General features: G+C 41.6%; 1 protein-coding gene and 1 long non-coding RNA gene across 8 annotated transcripts in view; one reads left to right on the forward strand and one right to left on the reverse strand.

Moving 5' to 3' along the window:
- Positions 1–25747, forward strand: part of LOC117202925 (uncharacterized) — a 68139-nt gene that overhangs the window by 17823 nt on the left and 24569 nt on the right. For 2 of the 3 annotated variants that reach the window (XR_004485468.2, XR_007475762.1), the window contains exons 3-4: positions 3635–6795; positions 25396–25472. This is a non-coding gene — a long non-coding RNA (uncharacterized LOC117202925). The remainder of the gene's footprint in view (positions 1–3634; positions 6796–25395; positions 25473–25747) is intronic. The other variant, XR_004485469.2, reaches the window with a different exon arrangement.
- Positions 1–25747, reverse strand: part of SALL2 (spalt like transcription factor 2) — a 915550-nt gene that overhangs the window by 11109 nt on the left and 878694 nt on the right. For 3 of the 5 annotated variants that reach the window (XM_033435970.2, XM_033435972.2, XM_004274107.3), the window contains exon 1: positions 2380–3464. In XM_033435970.2, coding sequence (XP_033291861.1) covers positions 2380–2452 — 73 coding nt within the window. In that variant the 5' untranslated portion in view covers positions 2453–3464. Of the gene's footprint in view, positions 1–2379; positions 3465–6948; positions 7088–25747 lie in introns of those variants that run through there. The other 2 variants (XM_033435971.2, XM_049706450.1) reach the window with 1 other exon arrangement.

Consider the following 25747-nt stretch of genomic DNA (forward strand, 5'->3'; position numbering starts at 1 on the left):
TCCTTAACATTTATGTTTTCAACTTTTATGGCTCAAAGGCAAAATTTCAACTGAAATTTGTTGCTGCCAGTGAGTTCAAGCCTGCACTGTTTCTATGGGGACGGCTTTGCAGCAGCGTCCCTGTGGCCCCAAGTGTTCACAGCCACAAGTGGGAGCTATAGTTCAAGGGGCTGGAAAATCCCCTTAGGGCAGTTGTGAACGATTTCTTGTGACTCCCTCCCAGATTCTTCCTCAGCAGCGGTATAGGGAATGGGTGAACTGAGGATGTGGGAAGAAGACAGGATGGGGGGGAGAGGAGAGGATGCCTCTGGGTTGGAGGGGATTCAGCATTGTTCCACAATCTAACCAGCAGGGGAGCAGGACTGTAAGGCAACTCTGAGGCTCTGGGGGAAGTCTCCTGTAGAGCAGGAGGAGGAAACATCCGCCCTGCAGCAGCATTAAGGGGGGGCTAACGTGTCCCAGGAGGGAAGGATGCCACCAGCATGCCACCTCTTAATATTGGCACAGTGGGATCCCAGGAAAGCACTGACTTGAGGGGTATGTGTTCTACCCAAAACAACATGTCTGTTAAGGTTGTTCCGTAGCATGTTGTGAACTGATTTGATCTCAAGTCCTTTTTTACAACAGGTGGAAAGGTAAATTTAATCCATGTTTTAGTTTTAGCTACTACAAATACATTATCCTAGAGCTTTTCATGGCACACATCTCATAAAGAAATGCTGAAGTTCGCCAAGAGGCTCCCGAGCTTTGGTCATATTTCAGCACTTACAGGAAGTGCACTGTACTCACATATAATAATAATAATAATAAAATAATAGACTTCCCTGGCAGTCCAGTGGTTAAGACTTTGCCTTCCAATGCAGGGGGCGCAGATTCGATCCCTAGTCGGGGAGCTAAGATCCCACATGCCTCACGGCCAAAAAACCAAAACATAGAACAGAAGCAGTATTGTAACAAATTCAATAAAGACTTTAAAAATGGTCCACATCAAAAAAGTCTTTAAAAAAAATAATACATATTAAGTACTTATTTATGCTAGGGACTGTGCCACATGTATTAAGCACTTATTTATGCTAGTTATTTTTCCAAGTGTATTAACATGTATTAACTCAGTAACCTAATGAGGTAGCTAGTATATTCATCCCTATTTTACAGATGAGGAAACTGAGGCATAGAAAGGCAAAGTAAACCAACAAGGTCGCACAGCTAACCAAGTGGTAGAGCCAGGATTTGAATCCTGAAAGTCTGCCTTCAGAACACTTGTGTGCTTAATCCTACACTGCATTGTTGGGTGAATCAACTGTTTGCTAAATAAATAGTTTATCCCTGAGCCAGGACTTTCAGACTTTCACAGTGTGAACATATGTAGCCATACTAGATTGTCCCAAACTGCTCGATCCTAAGAATTACCTGGACATTTGCAAAGATACAGATTCCCAGACTCTAGCCCAGATCTACCCACAAGCAAGCAAGCTTGGAAAACCCTAGTTTAGGTGGAGTGAGCACCACTAACCCTAAATGTCATGAAATCTAGGTTTCTGACCTGACTGTACCTCTGTTTCTGAGACTTTGGGCAATGTCACTTCTCAATACCTTAGTTGCTCTGTTGGCTGCCTCTTACTTACTGGAATGCTATAAGAATACATGAAATTTCCCCCCCTCATAAAGAAAATCTGTTACTTAAACAAATGATCATATCCCCATAAAATGATATGCATGTATCAACAAGTATGTTAACTCATACACTTTTTTTAGCTTGGCTTTCCTTGAAACACAAACCTAAGCCCCTCATCCAGAACTTTCCTCTAGCCTCTACTCCAGGTGACACAGATACACACCCCAAACCAGGCTGCATCTGACCGACATTAGCTTTCTCCCTCTGGGAGCTCTGATCTGTTCTCTGCTCAGCCCAACAATGAGAAACTTTTTTCTCTTCTCCCTCAGGGGACCCTTCACGTTTATCCAATTCATTCTCTTGCAACCCAACTCTCCAGAAAGAAAAGGGGGGAAAATCCCACCCCTAAGAGACGATCTTCAGGTCTGAGGAGGTTACTTAGCAACGGCACAAAGACCAGTGAGCAAAGGGGGGACCTGGGGAGAAAACTCTTGGGTGGGGAAACAGAGCCAGTTTGAAAACTCCATTTCATCCAGAGAAAAACAACACAGAAAACACAAACATAATCAACCCTGAGAAAAGCCAAGCGGGGCTTCTCCCCAGCACAGGTCATCTCCTTACACGCTGCATCTCAACTCTTTCAACCCCCCAGCGACCAAGTTCTCCCCCTGGTTTTGCCCATGGCCCGGGTGCCCTCCCCTTGCCCTGGCCTGACCCACACAGGCTTGGGCTCAAGGCCCCCCCAACCCCTCCCCGGCACCCACCGTTCTCAGACGCGCTGGGACCTTCGCAGTCCGAGATTAACTGTTGGGGTTTCCGCTGCTTTCGCCGAGACATTCCCGGGTGGAGAGAGGTGGGACGGGGAGGGGCAACTCTCACTTAGTCTTAACCGGGGTGACCTGGTCTGGTCTCCCCCTTGGGTCTGAAGCCAACTGATGCCTCTCCCCCAGTGCCAACCACTGTGAAGCAGAGATGTTCTCCCTTCCAAGGGACAGACAGACAGACAGACAGACGCGCGCGCTCTGATTCTCTGTCCCTGACTCTCTCTCTCTTCTCTCTCAATCTCTGCAAGTCTTTAAAGGGGAGACGCCCCCTTTTTTTTCTTCAGCTTCTTCCCTACGCTTCTGCAGCTCCCATTGTAAAAGCAAAAATCCTAATCTTTCCGCACACTCTTTTCTTTTGTACTGCAGAGGAAAGGATTTAACCCTCTCCTCCCTGCCCAGGCTCCCGGCCTTTCCCTGTGCTGTCTGTTCAGAAAATGTCCCTCGGTTGTTTTTCTAACTCTTCTTCTAAGCTCTTCACAGTGCTTTTTGGTTATTTCATGATTCTATGCCACCTTGTTTGATGATGGGACTGCTTCTGAGGTATAAGCTGAAATGAGAACTTTCTGGTATATCCTGATTATAAGGCCAAGAAGTCAGCTACCTGCCAGTCAAAAATGAGGATGTGAAAGGCTGACAAAAAGATTGAGCAAAAAAGGTCATTATAATAATAATATATGTAGATCTCTTTATAATTTATAGGATATTTTCGTGTACAGGACATATTTTGAGTATTACAACTTTGTGGTTAGCACAGCAGGTTTTACTACTCCTATTTATAGATGATCCTCTTTATAGATAAACCGAAAGGCTCAGTGAGGTTAAGTAACCTATCCAAGGCTGCACAGCTATGATGCAACAGAGACAGGCCTGCAAGCCAGGTGTATCTGACAGTAGTCTAGCATTTTCCCCCCTCTATATTGTTAAAGGTACAATATGCCACCAGACTCCTAGTGTGAAAAAAAAAAGATTGATCTTAAGGAATCTCATTGAAAATAGTGTCTCTTCTGTCTCTCCCACTCCTGTCCAGCTCCCAGGGTTGAGGGATGCCACCTCTGAGAAGATGATATAGATGAGTTCTCTGGTACTTCGGAGTAGAAGCTACAAGGAGGCACTTTCAGCTCAATATAAAGGAACTTTCTAACGTGTAATGGACTCTCCAGTAAATGTGGGAACTCTCTGTAATATGTTCTCACAGAGGCTGAAAACAGTTGTCAAGGATTCTGTGGAAAGAATTTCTTTGTGGATGTGAAGTTTGACCTTTAAGAATACATCATTTGGCAACCAACCAACTGGATCTCTCCTGTTCAGCTTGCACACTTAAGGGTGATTGGTTTATTGTTCTTTAACTTCTGACCTTGCTGTTCCTCCCTGAATTTAAGGTACTACTGTTACCCCTGGGCATAGAATATCCAGATATGCCCTATCTTCTAGCTTTATGCCTAGGTCCTCTCTTTTAACCTTATTTATCTTTTACTCTTCTGGCTAAGAGAGCATCTGAAACACCATCTGTTAGGAAAGTGGGAATGATTTTCCCCTTTGGAGTTGAGTGATGCAAATCTCTGATGGCTGTGTCTTCAGAGAATAACAAAGCAAAGCTCACTCAGTGTTGGGTGCAAACTTGAAGTTTCCGTCATTTCTTCCCTTACGCAAGTCCAGGCTATTTTGGCAATACTAAGAAAGGGAGAGAGAGACAGATGGTAGGAGGGTTGCTGGTGATAAATGAAGCAGGTACCACCATCTGAAGAGATTTGGAAAGCACTCTGATCTTTGCTTTGGAGTTCACTGAATCTCCATTATTTTCCCAGTCCTTTGGGGTCAGGACCTTGAGTGGCTCCCTCACGGTCAACCCTTGGAACTCTTGCTGACACTGTCTCATTCATCCTGTTAACCTCCCTGTGGTAGACAGGTGCAGTTATCACTAGGCTATTGTAGGGGAAATGGGAACACTGGGGCCAGGAAAGCTTCTAATTTCTCAGTGGAATAGACTGGGTTTTGTCACTCTTTCATTCCACTGTTTCCATCTGTACTTCCTCTTTGAGGAAAAGAAATGAGAGAAGGAACATAGCTTTCTGCTTTTCTCAGGAATCTGGAGATCTCCAAGGGCAGATCTGGGGGCCCAATATTCATCTCTTTACTGAGTCTTGTCTGTCTGGTCTTTTCCTACTTTGGTCCACCCTCCTTCTTGCTGGCCTTATTGTGAAAGGAAGGGCTCTTTCCCCTCCTCTCCTTTCTTCCGCCCTCCCCCATTTACCATTTTTTCCTTTTACCTCTCCACTGTGGCCTCTTGACCTCCCCACAGAGTTACAAAAGTAAAATCCTTGAAGAGATGCTGCTGTGGGAATGTTAATGAGCCTTCCCCACAAAGGGGCAAAGACTTTACTTCACTGAGTTGGAAAAAAGCCCCTTTGAAAAGGGGTTTCTGTGTGTGGTGAAGTGGAGAGGGGAGGGGAAGGAGAGAGAGGGAGAGAGAGGGAGAAAAGAAGGGAGGGAGAGAAAGAGCAAGAGAATGAAAGGAGAGAGAGAAATGAGAGAGAGAGAGAGAGAGAGATTGAGAGAAACAGCAGAAGAGAATATTAAAACAACACTGTTCTTTCTTTAATTGGTGATTTAATTTTTGGAAAATGTTCCATAGTCATTTGACCTCGTAAACTAAGCATTTAAGTTCCCAAAAAAGCTGAAGAGGCACTCAAGGGCGTTGAAGATAATAAAGGATGGGAAAAAGGGACTTATCCTGGCACCCTGTCCCCAGTTCCTTCTCATGTGTGGGAGACTGAGAGGCTCTAGTGGGGGAGGATATTCTGGATGGGGGAGTTGGTGGTGAAGATGGGCTTCTTATTCTGGTTTTGTGGTTCCTCCTTATGATATTTTCTAATTTTATCAACATTTTCTATTTTGGCTTCCCTATTGACTTAAAATTTTTCCTCTCTTCAGGAATAGCTTAAAGTACTGTTGGGTGTTTACATTGTGGAGCCAATTTTCAAGCCAGACCACTTGAGCATAATCTCTGTATCCTTCATTTGTGAGCACAGGTTGCCTGTGAATTAGTTAAAATGGATGTTAAGGTACTGTTAGTATCAAAAAAATAAGTCCCTGAAAAGCAAAGATATGATGTTGCTTTTTAAAAAAATTGAAGCATAATTGAATGTTGTTGCTCTTTGAAGAAAGCCTGTCATTATGTTTGACTCTCAGAGATTTTCCTACGTGTTGTTTTGTGATATCAGCATAACACTCCAGTTAAAGAAGCCCAGAACTGTGAAGAACAAAGAGAAGGTAGGTGATTGGAATGAGATCCATTGGAAGAGAAAGAAGAGGGGCCAGTCAGGGATGCTAATTCCCAGAGCTCTGTAACTCCTCTGGACTCAAGGTAATCAACCACATGGGGAATTTACCGAGAATTCGCATTCCTAACCTCTACCCCTGATCTACTTAATCAATCTCTGGCGGGGTGGGGGGGTGGGGTGGAGCCTACGATTTAAAAATAAGCTCTTAAATGATCCTTTTGCAGTTTGAGACAATTGAGCTTGACTGTTGCTTTCTAAACCATAAGCTCTAGATTCTTAGGGGTCTGCAGTGTTGTTGCAGCAGAATCCATGTACACATGAAGTGAGCCCAGCCTGTGGCCCCAATAAATAACATGCCTCTCAAATGTATATACTACTGTTGCCCAAATGTTTGTTGATGTTGTTGAGTGTAATACACTTTTAAGTCACTGAAAGTGTTTCTAGACTCATAATGGCTTTTGCTCTAACAATACAACTACAGTCATGTGGGAGTCCAGGAAATTCTTTGCCATTTCATTGAAGGCCTCTTCTCTCCAGACAATACCCTGTTTCTAGTTTGTAGAGGAGCAGGCACTGTGGAAGCATTTCATCTACCTTCCTGAAAGTTAGAATCCCATGAGGAATTTGATTTTAATTGCACGAGAACTAAACTAGGAGTCTAGAAAGCATGTAACCTTTCTATTGATAACCTTAGTCATAGCTAATCATAGCTTGGGTGCATTCTGCTTACTACGCCCTTTAATTGCACCGTCTCATTTAATCCTTAAAATAACTTTGCAAGGTAAACATTGTATAATCCCCATTTTAGACAAGCAGAACACCCCATTTTACAAATGAAGACACTGAGGCATGGAGACGCAAAGTAGCTTTCTTGTTCAAGGTCTTACAGCTGATAAACAGCAGGTTGAAATTTGCCCAAATTTGCCTGATTGGACAGCCTGTGTTTTTTTCGCCACAGTGTGACCATTTATTGCCATCCCACTGATTTCTGCCTCTGCTATAGGCCTCACTTTCTGGGTGCAGACCTGGAGGATGACAAACTTTCAACTTACAGAGAAAATGTGAAGACTTACAAGTAAATATCTACAACAAATTATGGTTCTTATAATCACATGTACTACCACATGTTCTTTGTCTTGCTAGCATTAAGGGAGTTAAGGCAATGAAGGGTAAGGGAAAAGTACCCTCTGCAGAACTTTATTAAATAAGAAAGCACTGGCAAGCAAACCTTGGTTTTATTGGATGATTTCCGCCTGGCCTCTTTCAGGTGGCAGTTGCCATGGTGTTTTAGGGGCAGAGGGAGGGAGTGAAGATCAAGGAGGTCATTCGGACTGAGGCTTTTCTGGTGTGTCTTTTCAGAGTTCATTCTGCAAAAGATGGCAGGAATTTAAACACTCATAAGAGAAAGGACAGAAGTTATTCTTTTTGTGTTTCTTAATTTCTCCATGTTACTGATGTTAAAGGGGAAACGGAGTTTGTGAAGAGGTCAAGGCTGTGGAACAGGAAAGGGAGGTTGTGGGGGAAGGGCCAGGAGCCTAGCAGGCAGTTAGAGAAGCCTAGAGTGGGGGTGGGAGTGTGTGCGCGCGTGTGTGCGTGCGCGCGCGTGCGTGCATGCGTGTGTGTGTGTGTGTGTGTGTGTGTTTTTAAGGACGAAATTATAGGAACAATTTGCTAAAGTTCTGGGGAGCCTGAGGTTGTTCATTTGAAAGAAAATCAACAAATGAGGTACAAGCAGTGAGGGCAAGGTGGGGAGAGAGCATGATGACAAAGGCAAAACAACAGCAACAACAACAACTAAACCCCAAGCCATCAGAAGGAAAAGCAAATCAGAGCCATGGGAAAGAAAGAGGTAAGTCACAGAGGCAACTCTTTGGAGGAATAAGAACAAAGGGATTGAAGTATGTCAGAAAATATGAATAACTGATAACCTGTAATAGAAACATGGTCAGAGCCTTCAGAAGGAAACTTTAAGAAGAGGAACAAGTGACTCCCAAGGACTTTGGAGCTAGAAGGGGGCCATGGGGATCATGTCCAAATCTCACTTTTCTGATAAAGAAACTAAGACCGAGAAAGGTTAAAAGACTTTTCAAAAGTTTTTCCAGAACCAGATCTTATCTCAGGGAATTGACCTTTGCACTAGGCCGTGGAACTAGAGAATAAATGGGAAGAGGCAAAATGAGAGGGAATCCAAGCAAAAGTAAAAATTTGACAGCTAGATCTTAAATTAATTTCTCAATCTTCCCTAGAATTTATGAACTCTTTTTTCTTGTGGGGACCACTGTATTTTAGGAGCCAATTCCATTCTGATAACTAAGTACCTTAAACTATTTCAATCAAATAATAATCCATTTCCCACACTGGAGACTGTGCCCAGGAACAGGATCATTCAGTGACTAATTTAAGTACTGAGAAAATTTTTCATCATGCCTAATGGATTCCTAATTATATTTTGAGTGCAAATCCTTTAAATCTGCCCTTGGTAGAGTGTATTCATTTAACAAATATTTTTAAAGCACCTACTATGTGCTAAGTACCTAGTACACAATAGAAAATAAAACAAACACTGTCCAGTTTATTATTATGCAGCTATTTTGCAATTGGACTTCAATCTTTTGGTGATAATTGGACTTCAACCTTTTGTTTGTTTTTCACATTATTTCCATTTCCAAATTATGCTGCTCCTTTATTCATCATCCATAATTGGGGTAATCCCAGGATTCTTAGGGACTTCTGATGTGGCTCCTCATTTACCCTGGCACTGTCTTATGGTCTCAAAATGAGCCAAGACATGGAGTTGATCAGAGCGAGCTTACTGTAGAAGATAGTCCAAAGTAAGAAGAGCTGATGGGGCAAATCAAAGCCAGAATACTTGAGGAGAACTAAGAGAAGCTGAAATCCAAAAGGCAACCTGCTAGTCCAAAGGGGCTTGATAGCAAATGAGGTAAAAGAGAGAGGAGAGCTAAGAACTGGAAGAGTTGCTGTAAATAATTGACTTTACTGGACTTTTGTGGGTTTGAGGTGAATAGCACTGGCTCAAATATGGAAGTTAAAGATGCAATGGTGTACCTAGAAGAGAACATAGGCAAAACATTATCTGATATAAATCATAGCAATATTTTCTTAGGTCAGTCTCCCAAGGCAATAGAAATAAAATCAAAAATAAACAAATGGGACCTAATCAAACTTACAAGATTTTGCACAGCAAAGGAAACCATAAGCAAAATGAAAAGACAGCCTAGGGAACGGGAGGAAATATTTGCAAATGATACGACTGATGAGGGCTTAATTTCCAAAAGATACAAACAGCTTATACAACTCAATAACCAAAAAAACAAACAACCCAGTTGAAAAATGGGCAGAAGACCTAAATAGACATTTCTCCAAAGAAGTCATACAGATGGCCAACAGGAACATGAAAAGATGCTCAACATCAATAATTATTAGAGAAATGCAAGTCAAAACTACAATGAGATATCACCTCACAGTGGTCAGAATGGCCATCATTAAAAAGTTAACAAATAGGGCTTCCCTGGTGGCACAGTGGTTGAGAGTCTGCCTGCCAATGCAGGGGACATGGGTTCGTGCCCCGGTCTGGGAAGATCCCACATGCCGCGGAGCGGCTAGGCCCGTGAGCCATGGCTGCTGAGCCTGCGTGTCCGCAGCCTGTGCTCTGCAACGGGAGAGGCCACAACAGTGAGAGGCCCGCGTACCACAAAAAAAAAAAAAAAAAAAAAAGTTAACGTAAAAAGGGAAAGCTCCTACACTGTTGGTGGGAATGTAAATTGGTGCAGCTACTATGGAAAACAGTATGGAGGTTCCTTCAAAAACTAAAAATAGGGTTACCATATAATCCAGCAATCCCACTCCCAGGTATACATCCAGAAAAGACAAAAACTCTTAATTCGAAAAGATACATGCACCCCCACGTTCATAGCAGCACTATTTACAATAGCCAAGACATGGAAGCAACCTAAATGTCCATCAACAGATGAATGGATAAAGATGTGGTATATATACACAATGGAATATTACTCAGCCATAAAAAAGAATGAAATAATGCCATTTGCAGCAACATGGATGGACCTAGAGATTATCATACTAAGTGAAGTAAGTCAGAAAGAGAAAGACAAATGTCATATGATATTGCTTATATGTGGAATCTAAAATACAATGGAAATGAACTTACAAAACAGAAATAGACTCACAGACAGGAAAACAAACTTATGGTTACCAAAGGGGGAAGAGGGTTGGGGAAGGTATAAATTAGGAGTCTGGGATTAGCAGATACAACCTACTATATACAAAAGAGATAAACAACTAGGTCCTACTGTACAGCACAGGGAACTATATTAATATCCTGTCATAAACCATAATGGAAAAGAATATATATGTACACACACATATATATATGTCTGAGTCATTTTGCTGTATGCCAGAAACTAACACAACACTGTAAATCAACGAGACTTCAGTTAAAAAAAATAAAAAGATTCATGGTGTATATTGTGGAGAATTCTGTGCCTCCCTGCAATCAAGCATTTTTATTGAATGGCAATATAGTACTTATGTTATTTAATAATCATATACTGTTTGATTCTCTAGTCTTTCTCCATCTTAACGTGCATTGCACATTTCTTGACCCCATGATCCACTTAATCCCATGGAATCTAATATGAAGTTCAGGAATTTACTACACATGTTGTGAATACTATCTCTCCTCTCTCTCTCTCCCTCTCTGTAGATTAATATATACAGATATCTATATCTATATATCTGTGTATATATATATATATATATAATCTGTATCTCTCCCTCTCTGTTCTCTCTCTGTATATATACATATATACAGAGAGAGGTATAAAGGTATATATGTTTTATTTATTTATTTTTTGCGGTACGCGGGCCTCTGACTGCTGTGGCCTCTCCCGTTGCGGAGCACAGGCTCCGGACGCGCAGGCTCAGTGGCCATGGCTCACAGGCCCAGCCGCTCTGCGGCATGTGGGATCTTCCCGGACCGGGGCATGAACCCATGTCCCCTGCATCGGCAGGCGGACTCTCAACCACTGCGCCACCAGGGAAGCCCAAGGTATATATGTTTTAAAATGTATATACAAAGACGAGGAAAGGGGATCAGTGGATTTGGAGCAGAAATTGGCGATGATGGAGGAGAAACGTAATGAACAAATTCTACTCTATGAGGTTTAGATATTTCCTTGTCCTATATGGTTCAGTGACTTCTGTTCCCATCGTTTGGTCAAGGGATAAATGTCACCAGGATATATGTATGTTTCAAAAAAAAAAACTGGATGAAAGTCTGAAAGAAAAGAGAGGGTACAGAGGGAGAATTTGGAGAAACAAGCTTGCTATTCAAGGGGAGTTATTCTTTCCATCACCTGCTCCCATCTTTATACTGCAAACCTCCCCATCCTTACACACCATTTCTAAGCTGTCCTTTATTCAGTCAGCTTGAAATCCCAGTATTAACTTTTTTTCTTGAAATGGAAGAAGGAACATTTCCCTCCCCCCACAAGATACCTAAAAGTAACCTTAGAAAATAAACAATAAAATCACATTACAGGGCTTCCCTGTTGGCGCAGTGGTTGAGGGTCCGCCTGCCGATGCAGGGGACATGGGTTCATGCCCCGGTCCGGGAAGATCCCACATGCCGCGGAGCGGCTGGGCCCGTGAGCCATGGCCACTGAGCCTGCGCGTCCGGAGCCTGTGCTCCGCAACGGGAGAGGGAGAGGCCACAACAGTGAGAGGCCCGTGTACCGCAAAAAAAAAAAAAAAAAAAAAAAAAATCACATTACATACTCTAAAATCTTAGAAAACAAAAGAAAAAGTGCCATACCATTAGAGTAAGATGAAATCCCTTCTAAACGTAAGATTTGTTTAAAATAAGAGCATTAAAAATATATAATTTTCAAAATAAAAAGCACATTTAGGGAATTCCCTGGTGGTTCAGTGGTTAGGACTCGGTGCTTTCACTGCTGGGGCCAGGGTTTGATCCCTGTTCAGGGAACTAAACTCCTGTAAGCTGTGCAGAAGCGGCGGGGAAAAAAAAAAAAAAAAAAAGCACATTTATATGAAATCATAGTTTGGCCATTCTTTGATATTCATTGGGTATCACTCTATGCTAGCTGGGAATGAGGTATGTGAATATAACCTCATGTCCTTTCTACCCCGCAGGAGCTTATATTGAAATATAACGCGTATTTCCATTTTTAGTGGGGAAATCATTGATTTGGGTTCTAGTAGACTCTGCCACTTCCCAGTCAAATCAACTTGGGAAAATCACCTTTCTCTGTCCAGACTTAAGTTTCCTCATGTGTAGTGATAAGGTTAGACCAGATGACTTTAACACAACACGTGGCTTTAACCTCTGTGCTTTACATGTGACTATCTACGTGAATCAACAAAGTGTGTCTGTTACAACAGCTTCTCCACAGGGTCCTGCAAAAATAGATCCATGAGAGTCAGTTTCTAAAGGCACTAGTTAAGACAAAATCATCTGGAGGCAAAGTTGAACATCCCTGAGGAAGGAATGCACCAGAGACTGTTTCGCTCTGGTATTGGAACAGATGATCATTTCTTTGACTGAGTATCAAAGGATGTAGAAGGCCTGCATTTAGGGGATAGGTAGAATAAAAAGTATCAATATAGAATCATACTTGTGCTCATATTAGAGAGGGACAGGAGAACCAAGACACTCACTGTGTGCTCACTGAATGGACTGCTAGAGTGGGATGAACTGCATTCCGGCTACATTCCTTAAGTTGTTTCTCCCTTTCTTTCACAGACCTTAATGTGATTATAATTGAATTTGCATATTGAAATTTCATTTAAATTTTAAATTAAGTTAAAATATTAAAATTAACCAACAATCTTCAGGCCTGCCGATCTTTGTGACCTCTAGAAGTTAAGTCCAGTCAAAAACCAAAGCAGGGGATTTCCCTGGTGGCGCAGTGGTTAAGAATCCACATGCCAATGTAGGGGACACGGGTTCGATCCCTAGTCCGGGAAGATCCTACATGCCGCGGAGCAACTAAGCCCATGCGCCACAACTACTGAGCCTGTACTCTAGAGCCTGCGAGCCACAACTACTGAAGCCTGCGTGCCTACAGCCCATGCTCCGCAGCAAGAGAAGCCACCGCAATGAGAAACCCTCACACCACAACCAAGAGTAGCCCCTGGTTGCTGCAACTAGAGAAAGGCTGCGTGCAGCAACGAAGACCCAAATGCAGCCAAAAATAAATTAAAAAAAAAAAAAAAAAAGGAGTAGAATTGAAAACAAAAACAAAAAAACCCAAAGCAGCTTACAGGTTCATGATTCTGTATCTCCAGATGACAGAATCACCTCAGGATTTAAACCCCAGCCCAAGCCAGAGAAATTCTTTCCTTCTTTTGGGACATAAGGACCAAGCTAGGCCTTCCAACTAGTTATACTCTCAACAAACATTTATCAAATGCATTTCATATTTCACTCACCAGACCTGCATTTAAGGAGCAAGTAGAATTTTAAAAATATGCACTTCTCAACATAGAATCGCATGCATGCTCATATTAAGAGATGAAAAACAGAACTGAGATACTATGGTGACAAAGGTAAATGAGACATGGACCGGCCTCTCCTTGACAAGCAGGGAAATGTTAAACAAGAAAACATAATACAGTACAGGGAGTTCCCTGCTGGTCCAGTGGTTAGGACTTCACACTTTCACTTCCGGACTTCCGGGGCCTGGGTTCAGTCCCTGGTCCTGCAAGCTGTGCAGCGCAGCCAAAAAAAAAAAAAAAAAAAGTATACACACACACACATATGTATATATAATACAATGTGAAGAAATTTCATAGAGTATGCATAAAGTTCCAGGGGAAGAAGAAAGGAGAGTTGACTTGGACTGACTGTCACCAGCAATAAATTATCAATCAATTCATCCATTCTTCCCTCCCTCCCCCCATCCCTCTATGAAACATATGTCCGTGGTGTTTAGTTACGATATATAAAACACTGTGCTAGATGTCACAAATGCAAAGAGGATAAAAACAGATCCTTCTGGAAGGAGTGTTAACTAGGTATGGGAGGTGAAACAGGTAAGCAGGTAATGCTAATAGCTATAGCTACTCTTTATGGGCCACTTCTTTTTATATAGGCCTCTCGCTGTTGTGGCCTCTCCCGTTGCAGAGCACAGACTCCGGACGCACAGGCTCAGTGGCCATGGCTCACGGGCCTAGCCGCTCCGCAGCATGTGAGATCTTCCTGGACCGGGGCACGAACCCACGTCCCCTGCATCGGCAGATGGACTCTCAACCACTGCGCCACCAGGGAAGCCCGGGCCACTTCTTTTTGACAAGGCTATGTGAGGCAGACATTATTATCCCCATTTTACCAACTAGGAAATTGAGGTTTAGAGAGGTTAGTAAATTGCTGAGGGTCATGCCGCCGTGAATTATGGAGCTGAGGCTCTAACACATTTTCCTTACAACAATCTGTGCTCAAAGACTATATGGATTCTGGCTGTGACTTTCTGGGTTTAAATTGTCTTTACCACCAATCAGCTGCATGATTTGGGGGCATTTTACTTAACTTCTCTGAGCCTTGGTTTCATCGTATAAAAATGAGGTTAAAGGAATTCCCTAGGGGTCCAGTGGTTAGGACTCGGTGCTTTCACTGACGAGGGCCTGGGTTCAATCCCTGGTCTGGGAACTAAGATCCTGCAAGACATGTGGCACGGCCAAAATAAAATAAAATAAAAACGAGATTAATAGTGTCTACTTGATAGGATTGTGGTGGAGATTTAACAAAACAGTTAAAGCATCTGGCCCAGTGCCTGGCCAGTCTTTCAAGCTCACTACATTTGATGGCAATATTATTATGCCAAGTGGTGAGTGTGCAGAGAAATGCAGATCAAATGTGTACTCATTCAGAGGAAGGAAAGGTCACTTCCAACTGGAGGGCAGGAGGTTGAATAGATTAAAGGAGCACCATGAAGAATTCACTTAAAATGGAGTTTTCAAAAAAAGGTAAGACTTGAGTATTTAGACTCTAAAATTTAGAATAGAAGGCTCTGTGAGGAAAGCAGCAAGGAGCTTGTTAGCTGTGGGAGGTGACGAGCAATAAAAATGCAAGTAAATAAATTAGATAATTATAGAGAGTGGTAATTAAACAGGATAATGGGAGAGAAAGTGAGGTGGAAAGGTGGGGTTGGAAAGTAAGCGATTAAGGGGGAAAACTTGATTCTATCATCAGGTAGAGCGCTGTTCATATGTAGATCAACTGCTATCTGTGAATGGATACTGAACAGTGGCCCAAACTGATGGAAATGCAAATACTCTTAGAAACAGGGGCTATTAGTAATGCAAATATGAAAAAACCTCTTATTAAGCAGAAAAGCAACAAAACCCCCTAATCGATCTTTGAATGAATTGATCTGTGAATCAACACATTCACATCCTCATGATTTTGATGACAAGACAACATTTTTTCTTTGTCTCTAGTTTGTCTTTTCTCACGCTAGAGTTAAGTAAAATTAGTTAAAGCTAAAGCTATCATATTAAAAAAAAATTATTCCTCTATATATTTTTTTTGGCCACGCCACGCGGCTTGGATCTTAGTTCCCCAACCAGGGATCAAACCCAGGACCTCGGCAGTGAGAGCGCAGTCCTAACCACTGGATCACCAGGGAATTCCCAAAGCTATCCTATTCTTATTGCTCTTATTTATTCATCCATTCAACAAATATTTTACTGAGAGTTTACCATGTGTCAGGCACTATACCATACCTGGGGAATACAGTGGATGGTCTTTCCTTGGACTTCTCATCTCTTGCTCCAGAGTGCTTTTGGAACAGGAGGACGTATCAGGACTCCAGGCAGGTTCTGACACAGGTCTACTGATGTTTTTGGATAGGGGTAGGAGAGGACCTGGTATTATAAAGGGCCCAGAGTGTGTCCTGAAATGGTCTATGGTAAGAAGACAATTGAAGAGTTTTGGAAAAGACTTTAATGTCCCCAAATTTTATTTGAACTAAAACATTATTTGCCTTTCACATTCCTCTGTGCACTCCATTCCAAGGTTCACCTCATCACTCCTTCTATACCTGTCTTCGTCTTTTGCTATCCAAATTTACCAAATAAATCTCCTCCTTTCCACCCATTCCAGCTCCTGCTGTTCTTCACAGCCAGTCTCTGGGCTCAGCCCCAAGCCTTGAGGGGCAGTAAATGGATTCAGAGTTGCTGCTCAAACACAGATCCCCATGGAAACCAAAGGACTAAGAAAACAAAAAGAGAGGAAGAGGCAGCCACTGCCTGACCTTTTATGCTCACTCTTCAAATTCTTTTCGCTCTTGGGCGTGAAGGCAAGTGCTTATTTGTATAACTAGTGGAACCAAAGAACCTGACCCCTGCCCCCACCCCCAAAATTTCTTAAGAACATCTCTTTGATAGTAAGTGAAGAGCAGTGGGACACCTCCACCTGGTGGTAGAAATACCAAATTACCTCCAAGACGCGAGATTTATGAGTGACTTAGCGGCAAAAGGAAGAGGATGCAAAGACAGAACATGCAGGAGCAACGCCTATGAAAGTGTTTAGCATTTAGTACCTGCTCCTTCTCACATATATATATATATAAACAAACATCCTTATTGGAGTATAATTGCTTTACAATGGTGTGTTAATTTCTGCTTTATAACAAAGTGAATCAGCTATACGTATACGTATATCCCCATATCTCCTCCCTCTTGCGTCTCCCTCCCTCCCACCCTCCCTATCCCACCCCTCTAGGTGGTCACAAACCACCAGGCTGATCTCCCTGTGCTATGCGGCTGCTTCCCACTAGCTATCTACATGTGGTAGTGTATATATGTCCATGCCACTCTCTCACTTCGTCCCAGCTTACCCTTCCCCCTCCCCATATCCTCAAGTCCATTCTCTATGTCTGTGTCTTTATTCCTGTCCTGTCCTTAGGTCCTTCAGAACCTTTTTTTTTTTTTTTAGATTCCAAATATGTGTCAGCATACGGTATTTGTTTTTCTCTTTCTGACTTACTTCACTCTGTATGACAGACTCTAGGTCCAACCACCTCACTACAAATAACTCGATTTTGTTTCTTTTTATGGCTGAGTAATATTCCATTGCATATATGTGCCACATTTTTTTTTTTTTTTTTTGCGGTACACAGACCTGTCACTGTTGTGGCCTCTCCCGTTGTGGAGCACAGGCTCCGGACGCACAGGCTCAGCGGCCATGGATCACGGGCCTAGCCGCTCCGTGGCATGTGGGATCTTCCCGGACCGGGGCACGAACCCGTGTCCCCTGCATCGGCAGGCGGACTCTCAACCACTGAGCCACCAGGGAAGCCCTGTGCCACATCTTTATCCATTCATTTGTCGATGGACACTTCGGTTGCTTCCATGTCCTGGCTCTTGTAAATAGAGGTGCAATGAATATTGTGGTACATGACTCTTTTTGAATTATGGTTTTCTCAGGGTATATGCCCAGTAGTGGGATTGCTGGGTCGTATGGTAGTTCTATTTTTAGTTTTTTAAGGAACTTTCATATTGTTCACATATATTTTAAAAATATTTAAATATTATCTTTATGTTGATGACTCAGTTTTTTTTTGCATCTGATCCAAATATGGGTACACAAGGTCTAGTCTCACACCTCCCAACTCTGCAGTAGATACTTCCTACCTGAATGTCTTGTCACCACAGATTCAGTGTAATTCCAGAGCTGGATGGTGCTCTTCTCTTCCTTTCCTTTCCCTTCTAGAGGGCAGCCTTTGCTAGTTTACAAAGGGAAGCCAGAAGGTGTTTATTCCACTGTCTCTTTGGCATATCCTCTCTGGTTTCTTCAGGGGTATGATCCTTTCTGCTGCCACTAGAGATGGTCTGTGCCCCCTGCCCCCTCCCACCCACACATAGATTGTCTCCCTTTCTCTTCAGGAGCTAGGAGGGAATAGGGAAGGACAGATCCAACTCCTTCCTCTTGCTTCTTGATTCCCTCAGATTTCCCAGGACAAATACACCAGAGGACCTGTGATGTTCTTAACTGGAAAGTTAGGGCAATTTCAGAGGGGAATTACAATGTAAGAGAGATAAAAAATTGAAGTTCTAGCTAGCCTGAATTTTCCCTTTCACTGTACAAGGGAAGGTAGCTCAAGACTTGGATGTTTACGGGAAGGGGTGTCCCCATGGGTCCTCCCTCCAATCCTGACCTGCCAGTGGAGGCTTCAGTTTCTGGAGTTCCTTAAGTCCAACCTTCTGAGTTCTTTAAATTCAATCTTTCTACAGTGAGAGCTGTGGGCTTTCTGATGCCTATACAGGTTGATCTATTAAGTGAGCACATCTCTCAGGGTCGTTCATTATTATCATTATTAATTAATTAAGTCAACACAATCTGAATCCATACTAAAGATACCCTACCTCCCTTTTAGCAAAGCTCTGGTCCTTACCTTGCATTGAGGATTATATGATTCTTTCTTACTCCTCTGGGAGGGCCTGGTGACATGATAGAAACACTTCATACTTTTTTTTTTTTTTTGGCTGTGCCATGTGGCTTGCAGGATCTTAGTTCCCAGACCAGGGATCAAACTTGGGCCCCCTGCAGTGGAAGCACAGAGTCCTAACCACCAGACTGCCAGGGAATTCCTGAGTTTCAGTTTTATTTGGGGACTTATTAAGGACTATAGCCCAGGAGACAGCCTCTCAGGTAGCTGTGAGGAACTGCTCTGAACAGGTAGGGGGGGAGGTCAGTAAGTCTGATTTTGGAGAAGGGGGCAGGTATGTGCAATGAAGCACACATCTCAGTAGAAGGTTGCTGCTAGTCACGAGGCACAGATATCTCAGTTAATGATTTTGGTGCTTTTCCAAGTATGGGAAGATACAAGCAATGGGTTCACAAAATTTTCTCCTGAAAACGTCTAATTATCTGAGGGTGTTCTACCAGTTTTCCCAGAGCACAGACTGCCTCATTCCTGAGCTCCACCCTGAAATCCTTTTGCGTTGTGTTGAAGGTCAGGGACTGCAGTGGCTAATGACTCAATCCTTGTAGAGCTGGATGGCAAGCAAGAATTTTTATTTGGCACTTTTAACATCTGATTCTCAGTCATAATGGATGCCAGCCTCGACAAAATTCTTTTGCCTCAGAGTCTCTCTGATAGGAGGGAGTGAGGGATTGGGGGAGGAGAGTGATTCACTATTCCCTCCCACCTATATCAGCATACCTAAACCACAACTAATTATCTTGTCCCCTAAAGCAGCTTTACCTTCCCTGTAGAAGGCACTTTGTTCTATTAATTAGTTGGTCTTTACTTCTATTTTTCTTTTTCCTTAAAAACAAAACCAAAAATATCTCTGGAAAAAAACCTAAACAACCACAACAGATCGATCCTTTTATTAAAATACTTCTCATAACCTTGTCTCATAAAATACTGTGGAGGGACTTCCCCAGCGGTCCAGTGGTTAAGACTCCGTGCTCCCAAGGCAGGGGGCACGGGTTCAATCCCTGGTCAGGGAACTAAGATCCCACATGCCACAAGGCGCGGCCAAAAAATAAATAAATAAAAAAGTATAAATTACTTAAAAAAATACTTCTCATAGTCTTGTCTCATAAAATACTGCAGAAATATTCTCCTTCTATTTCCACAGGTACTTCCTAATCCAGATCTTCAGCACTTCCCTCTGAAGAATTACCTCTAACCCTCCTACCCCCATTTTCTCACTTCCAGGCTACCCTTCACCACCACCTTTATGTTCTATTCCATTCTACAAACTAGTTGTTAAATATCACTTGCATCAGGTCCCTCGTCTATCCCAAATCTTTCATTGGCTCTCAGATTGCTAGTACATACAGTAATATTTCCCCTAATGCCTGAGGACTCATCCTTACCAAATAGACTTACTCTCCCTGCCTCTTCCTCCGTCTGCCGCAGGCTTTTTTTTTTTTTTTTTTTTCCCTGCTGCAGTTTGGCCAGGCTACCTCTTGGCCCCATAATCACTTCCATCACTGTACTTCCTCATGTCCTAGACCCCTCTTTTCCTCCCTGACTGCTCCAGCTTCTATGGGTCTTCATCTTCGCTGGAAGGCTGCAATACTTTTAGTATTCTGCCCACAGTCTAACATGGAACATTGTTTGCTGCTTTTTAATAATGTGTATTAGCTTTCTCACTCCAACTAAATAGTCATCCATGTCAGAGAGGAGGTCAGGGCTTTTATGCACCTTCTATAACGCCACAGCTCTGGGCACAGCCTGAGCATACTGTAGGTTCTTATTAAACTTTCTACTTGCATGTGAGTCACCTGTGACCTTTCCTTTCTCCATAATAGCACAGCACATTGTTTAAACCTTGATTATACCATTTACCAGAGTTTACCTTTTATCAAAGGTAGAGCCCATACCTGCTTCTTTGGCTGCACTGGGAGTTCCTCAGGCATAGAGACCATATTGTATTCATTCTGCACAGTTCACAGCATTTAGTAGAGTGCTATAGTAAGAAGCTCAAAAACTTTTTTCCCAGCCTAAATACTTTTATAGAACTGAGAGAAACAATTCATATATTTGAAAGACAGATCCATAGAGAAGATAATGGTAAATTAAAAAAAAAGAGATTTCTATAACCAATTAGCTCTTCCATTTATAATTAAACATTTATAATTGAAGTTGTAAAAATTTATTTATTTTAAAATTTTAGGTACAAAGAACTAGTCTTTCTCTCAGCAGATAGATGTTTTGGATAATCCATTCAAGGAAAATCATTTAGTCCAACTTGATGAGTCCTGTATCCTTCTTTTAGTGTTGTAAACACTGGCTGCATGTATTGAGGCCATATTTACAGATCAGACCATTCTGGTTTGAGCGATTTGGAATAAGTGGGAAACACAGCTGAATTTTTGAAGGTGGTTCCAATAGAGCTGCTGGTGATCCAGGGGAGAAGTGAGTCAAAAACAATTGGTTTGTTTTTGGTTTGTCTGTCTAATTTAATCAAATTCTTTAAGATCCCGCTCTGGATCTTTCTCCAGGATATAACAACAACAACAACAACAACAATAATAATAATAGCAGCTAATGCCTACCTAACATTTATATATCCCTTACTCTATGCCATACACTGTTCTAAGTGTTTTTGCTCATTTAATGTTTACAACAACCTTATGAGCAGGACTGGGACTAGGTGTGGGGCAAGAGAGGCATCTGGGGAAACAAAATTTAAGAGACACTGACTCAGAGACACACAAGTACACTTCTGCACCCTAGGTGCTTCTCTTGCTTCACCCTGGTCCTGGCCATGCTTATCAAGAAGGTACTAGTATATACCCCTTTTTCAGATGAGTAAACTGAGGCACTGAGTGATTAAGTAACTTGACTAAGGTCACACAGGTAGTGGCAGAAATGGGATTTGAATCCTAGAAGTCAGGCCTCAGAATTTGCTCTTAACCAGTCCCCTACACTGTCTTTTTTTTTTGCGGTACGCGGGCCTCTCACTGTTGTGGCCTCTCCCGTTGTGGAGCACAGGCTCCGGACGCGCAGGCTCAGCGGCCATGGCTCACGGGCCCAGCCGCTCCGCAGCATGTGGGATCTTCCCGGACCGGGGCACGAACCTGTGTCCCCTGCATCGGCAGGCGGACTCTCAACCACTGCGCCATCAGGGAAGCCCCAGTGTCTCTTTTTTAACACTAGTCTACCTTGATCTCCTATCCCCTGGTTATCAGCACATTCCACTACTTTTTCCTGCACCAGAGAATACTGTGGTCAATGCTCATAGGTCTCCGTGTGTAGTAGGATGAGAACTGTGGCCTGAGGTTGAGCTGGCCCTATTGGACCTGGCCTTCTGGACCACTCTCCCATCCCTCGTTCTTTTCCTTATTCTTACTGTTTTGGTAATTCTGGTAATTGGTAGAAAACCCCTACCATGTGGGTAGCATCTATAATGGTTACAGTCTGCTGCATATTTACTGCTTGCACTGGAACTCCAGTAGGGCCTGTAACATTTGCTACCTCCATACCCTTTTCTCCTCAAAACATCAAACTCCACAGTGTCTCCATCTCCTACATTGCAAAGTTGGATACATATTGTATCATGTATTAGTACCTCATTCTTTTTTATTACTGAATAATATTCAGCTTTACAGCTATTCTACACTTTGTTTATCTATTTGTCAGTTGGTAGACATTTTGGTTGTTTCCACTTTGGGGCTTTTATGAATAACACTGCAATTAATATTCATATACAACTTTTTGTGTGAATATACATTTTCAATTTTCTTGGGTATAGGAGTAGATTTGCTGGGTTATGAGAGCTCTGTGCTCAGCATTTTGAGAAACTGCTAAATTGTTTTGCAAAGTACCTTACCATTTTACATTCCTGCAAGTAAGTTTCTCTAATTCCAGTTTCTCCACACCCTTTCTGACACTTGTCACTGTCTGTCTTTTTGATTTTAGTCATCCTAGTGGATGTGAAGTGGTATCTCATTGTGATTTTCATTTCCTTGAAAGGTTAATTATGTTGAAATTTTTTTTCATGTGCTTATTGGACATATGTAAATCTTCTCTGGAGAAATGTCTAGTCAAATCCTTTGTCCATTTTTAAGCTGGGTTGTCTTTTTATTGTTGAATTGTAAGAGTTCTTTATATATTCTGGATACAAGTTATACTATTTATATTTAATATGATTATTGATGGGGTTTGGTTGAAATCTACCATTTTGCTATTTATTTCCTATTTTCTTTTTTCGTGTGGATTGAGTTTTTAAAAAATATTTTATTCCATCTCCACTATTATCTAATTAGCTATACCTCTTTATTTGTAGCTGTTTCTCTAGCATTTATAGTATACATCTTTAATGTAGCATACCATCAAATAAAATACCACTGACTACATAATATAAGAATCTTTCAAACTTACTTTTTCCTCCTCCCAGCCTTTTTGTTATTATTTTCATATATTTTACTCCTGCATGTTACAAATTCCACAATGCATCATTATTGTTTTTGCTCTGAGTAGTCAAAATTCTTTTAAGGAGATTTAAAAGCTAGCTGGTTACAAAACATCTTGATACTCTTTGCCTTGAGGTAGGCAATCTGTGAAATGCTCTGGACATTGTTTGGGCTCTGAACTTTTACTCAAGCAGTAGAAAAAACAAAGAGGTGTTGAGTCAGATATTTCTGGAAACTAAGTTCCAGGCTGCTTGTTGGTCTTTTGGGAGCCCATGGATTGATACCACTTACTTAGTATTCATGGGTGAGCTTTCACCTGTCAGTGAACTTTTTGAATCCCTGGTGTGTATTGCAAATTACCAAAGGTTTGGAGCTCTTCCCTATCTGGAGTCTCCTGGCTTTATTGTCCACTTATTAAATTCCTAAGTGAATGGGACTAATAACAGGAAATTCATTGGAATGGAAGACTTTTAATAATACCCCTGAGTATTCATTGATGGCAAGTTCAGTTATAGTCATGCAATGATCACTTCAAAATCCTATGTCAGATAGATAAAAATCACAAAGCTTTCAAGACTGAAATCCACAGTGCAGAATTTTGTACTCTGGGATTTTACATCCTAGGCTTCTGTAACAGGGTATAAGAGGAGAAATGAATCATTAGAGGAGGTACAGGAATAGATGTAAGTGTTTGACGTCAGTGGAAAATCTATATTAAACAAGCAAGATAGGTCTATAAACAAATGTTACTGATTATACATTGAAGAATATTGCTTTGGCCTTTATAAGACAGTCAGAGTTTAATAGTGCTCCTGGGTTGATTGATTTGATTTAATGACACAGAGTTTTCCTATCCTCTTTCTGCCTCATCTCTATAAGGTGATAATGGTTATTGTTACTTATTTAAGGTGGATACTGAGGGAAGGAGAGAGAAGATAATAAGATCTTCAAGAGAAGTTTATCTCCTAAGAATGAACAGTGGTCTTCCTGTGTAGCTAAACTTTCCTAAACCTAAACCACATTTTCACCTCTAAAACCATTGCAAGGAAGGTAATTGTATTAGCTAGGATTCTCCAAAGAAACATAACCAATAGGATCTCTCTCCCTATATATCTATTCATCATCTATCTATCTTTCGATTGAAATAAATTTTATATATCTATCTCTATCTCTATATATGGAGAGAGAGAGAGTGTGTGTGTGTGTGAGAGAGAGAGAAAGAGGGAGAGATTGATTTATTTTAAGGAATTGGCTCAGGAGATTGCGGGGCCTGACAAATCTGAAGTCTGCAGGACAGGTCCGGCAGGCTGGAAATTCTGGCAGGACTATGTCTTTCAGTCTTGAGTCTAAAGAAAGTCTGGAGGCCAAATTCCTTCTTCTGGGGATCTTAATCTTTTCTTTTAAGACTTTGACTGATTGTATTAGGCCTACTCACATTATAAAGGGTAAACTGCTTTACTCAAAGACCACTGATTTAAATGTTAATCACATCTAGAAACACCATCACAGCAACTGCTAGATTGTATTTGAACACACAACTGGGTATTATGTCCTAGCCAAGTTGACACAAAAAATTAACCATCACAATAATTAAAGGGGAAGGGACTTCCCTGGTGGCGCAGTGGTTAAGAATCCGCCTGCCAATGCAGGGGACACGGGTTCGAGCCCTGGTCCAGGAAGATCCCACATGCCATGGAGCAACTAAGCCTGTGTGCCACAACTACTGAGCCCGTGTGCTTAGAGCCCGTGTGCTTAGAGCTCGTGTGCTTAGAGCCCGTGTGCCTAGAGCCCGTGCTCCGCAACAGGAGAAGACACTGCAATGAGAGGCCCGCCCACTGCAACGAAGAGTAGCCCCTGCTCTCTGCAACGAGAGAAAGCCCGCGCACAGCAACGAAGACCCAACTCAGCCAAAAATAAACAAATAAATAAATAATAATAAAAAAATGATCAAAGGGGTAAAATTATTACCTACTTTACAGATAACGAATATTAAAGTTAAGTGACTTGCCCAAGTGTACCAGAGATATGATAGATGAGTTGGTTAAAGGAGTAAAAAGAAGCAGAAACCAAATTTTTGGATATATTAACTCACAAAAGAAGTCTTCACTTAATAATGTTTTTGATTCAGCAGGACAATAACAGAATCTAAGACTAACTGGATTTGATTTGACACAACTCCTTAAAAACTTTTATATTTTTTCTCCAGCTTTATTGAAGTATAATTGACAGACAAAAATTATATATATTTAAGGTGACAATGTGATGATTTGCTACATATATACATTGTGACATGATTACCAAAATCAAAACACTTTTGTATTTTCTTGACACAAAATTTTAAGCTTAAAGTTAGTATCAGGTCATATCTCATAAAGTATTCAATTAATTTATATTAGCTAAAGATAAATACTTTCTTTCTATAATAAATGTTTGTTGAATTAATGAATGGCCTTTGAGTAACAGATTTTGGAATGTGTTCAAATATAGTTCTAATGGTGCCCATGGTAGTTAATGATTAAAATGGAATGGCAAGTAGGCTTAGTTCTACCTTGGCAGAAGAAGGCAAAAGTATTGAAAAGGACAAATGCAAAATTTACAGAGAAGGAAAGAGATTAACAAATTCAGAGACCAATATTAAATGGGTGAAATGATTTAAATAGAAAACCAGTTACTAATGTCCAAATCAGAATGTTTTTTATTTTGTGTTTTTTAATATTTTGCTTTCTGTCTGTTTCATTTCAGAAGAAACTATGAAAGAAGTAAAGGAAAGAACATTATAACAATTAGCTAAGCTCCCCTTGCATAGTTGGAGAAAACTGGTAAGTTTCACCACCTCTTTATTTTCATTGCTTGCCATGTTTTTTGGGTACGCACATATACAATGGTACTGAGCAAGACTCAATCACTTGTTTGATATGGTGCATAAGTGTGTGGTGTTTAGAAGGTTAATAGAAGGCCTTTTAAATTATAAGAATTATTTAACCTCCCTTCTGTCTCAGAACTCAGTATACTTTTTCAATGCGTTTCTTGCTTCCTACTAAGGCACCTACACTCCCCTCCACCCCGCTGCCCCCTAATACACACACCCTCCAAG

Source organism: Orcinus orca, chromosome 2, assembly GCF_937001465.1.
Source record: "Orcinus orca chromosome 2, mOrcOrc1.1, whole genome shotgun sequence".
Taxonomy (NCBI): Eukaryota; Metazoa; Chordata; class Mammalia; order Artiodactyla; family Delphinidae; genus Orcinus; species Orcinus orca.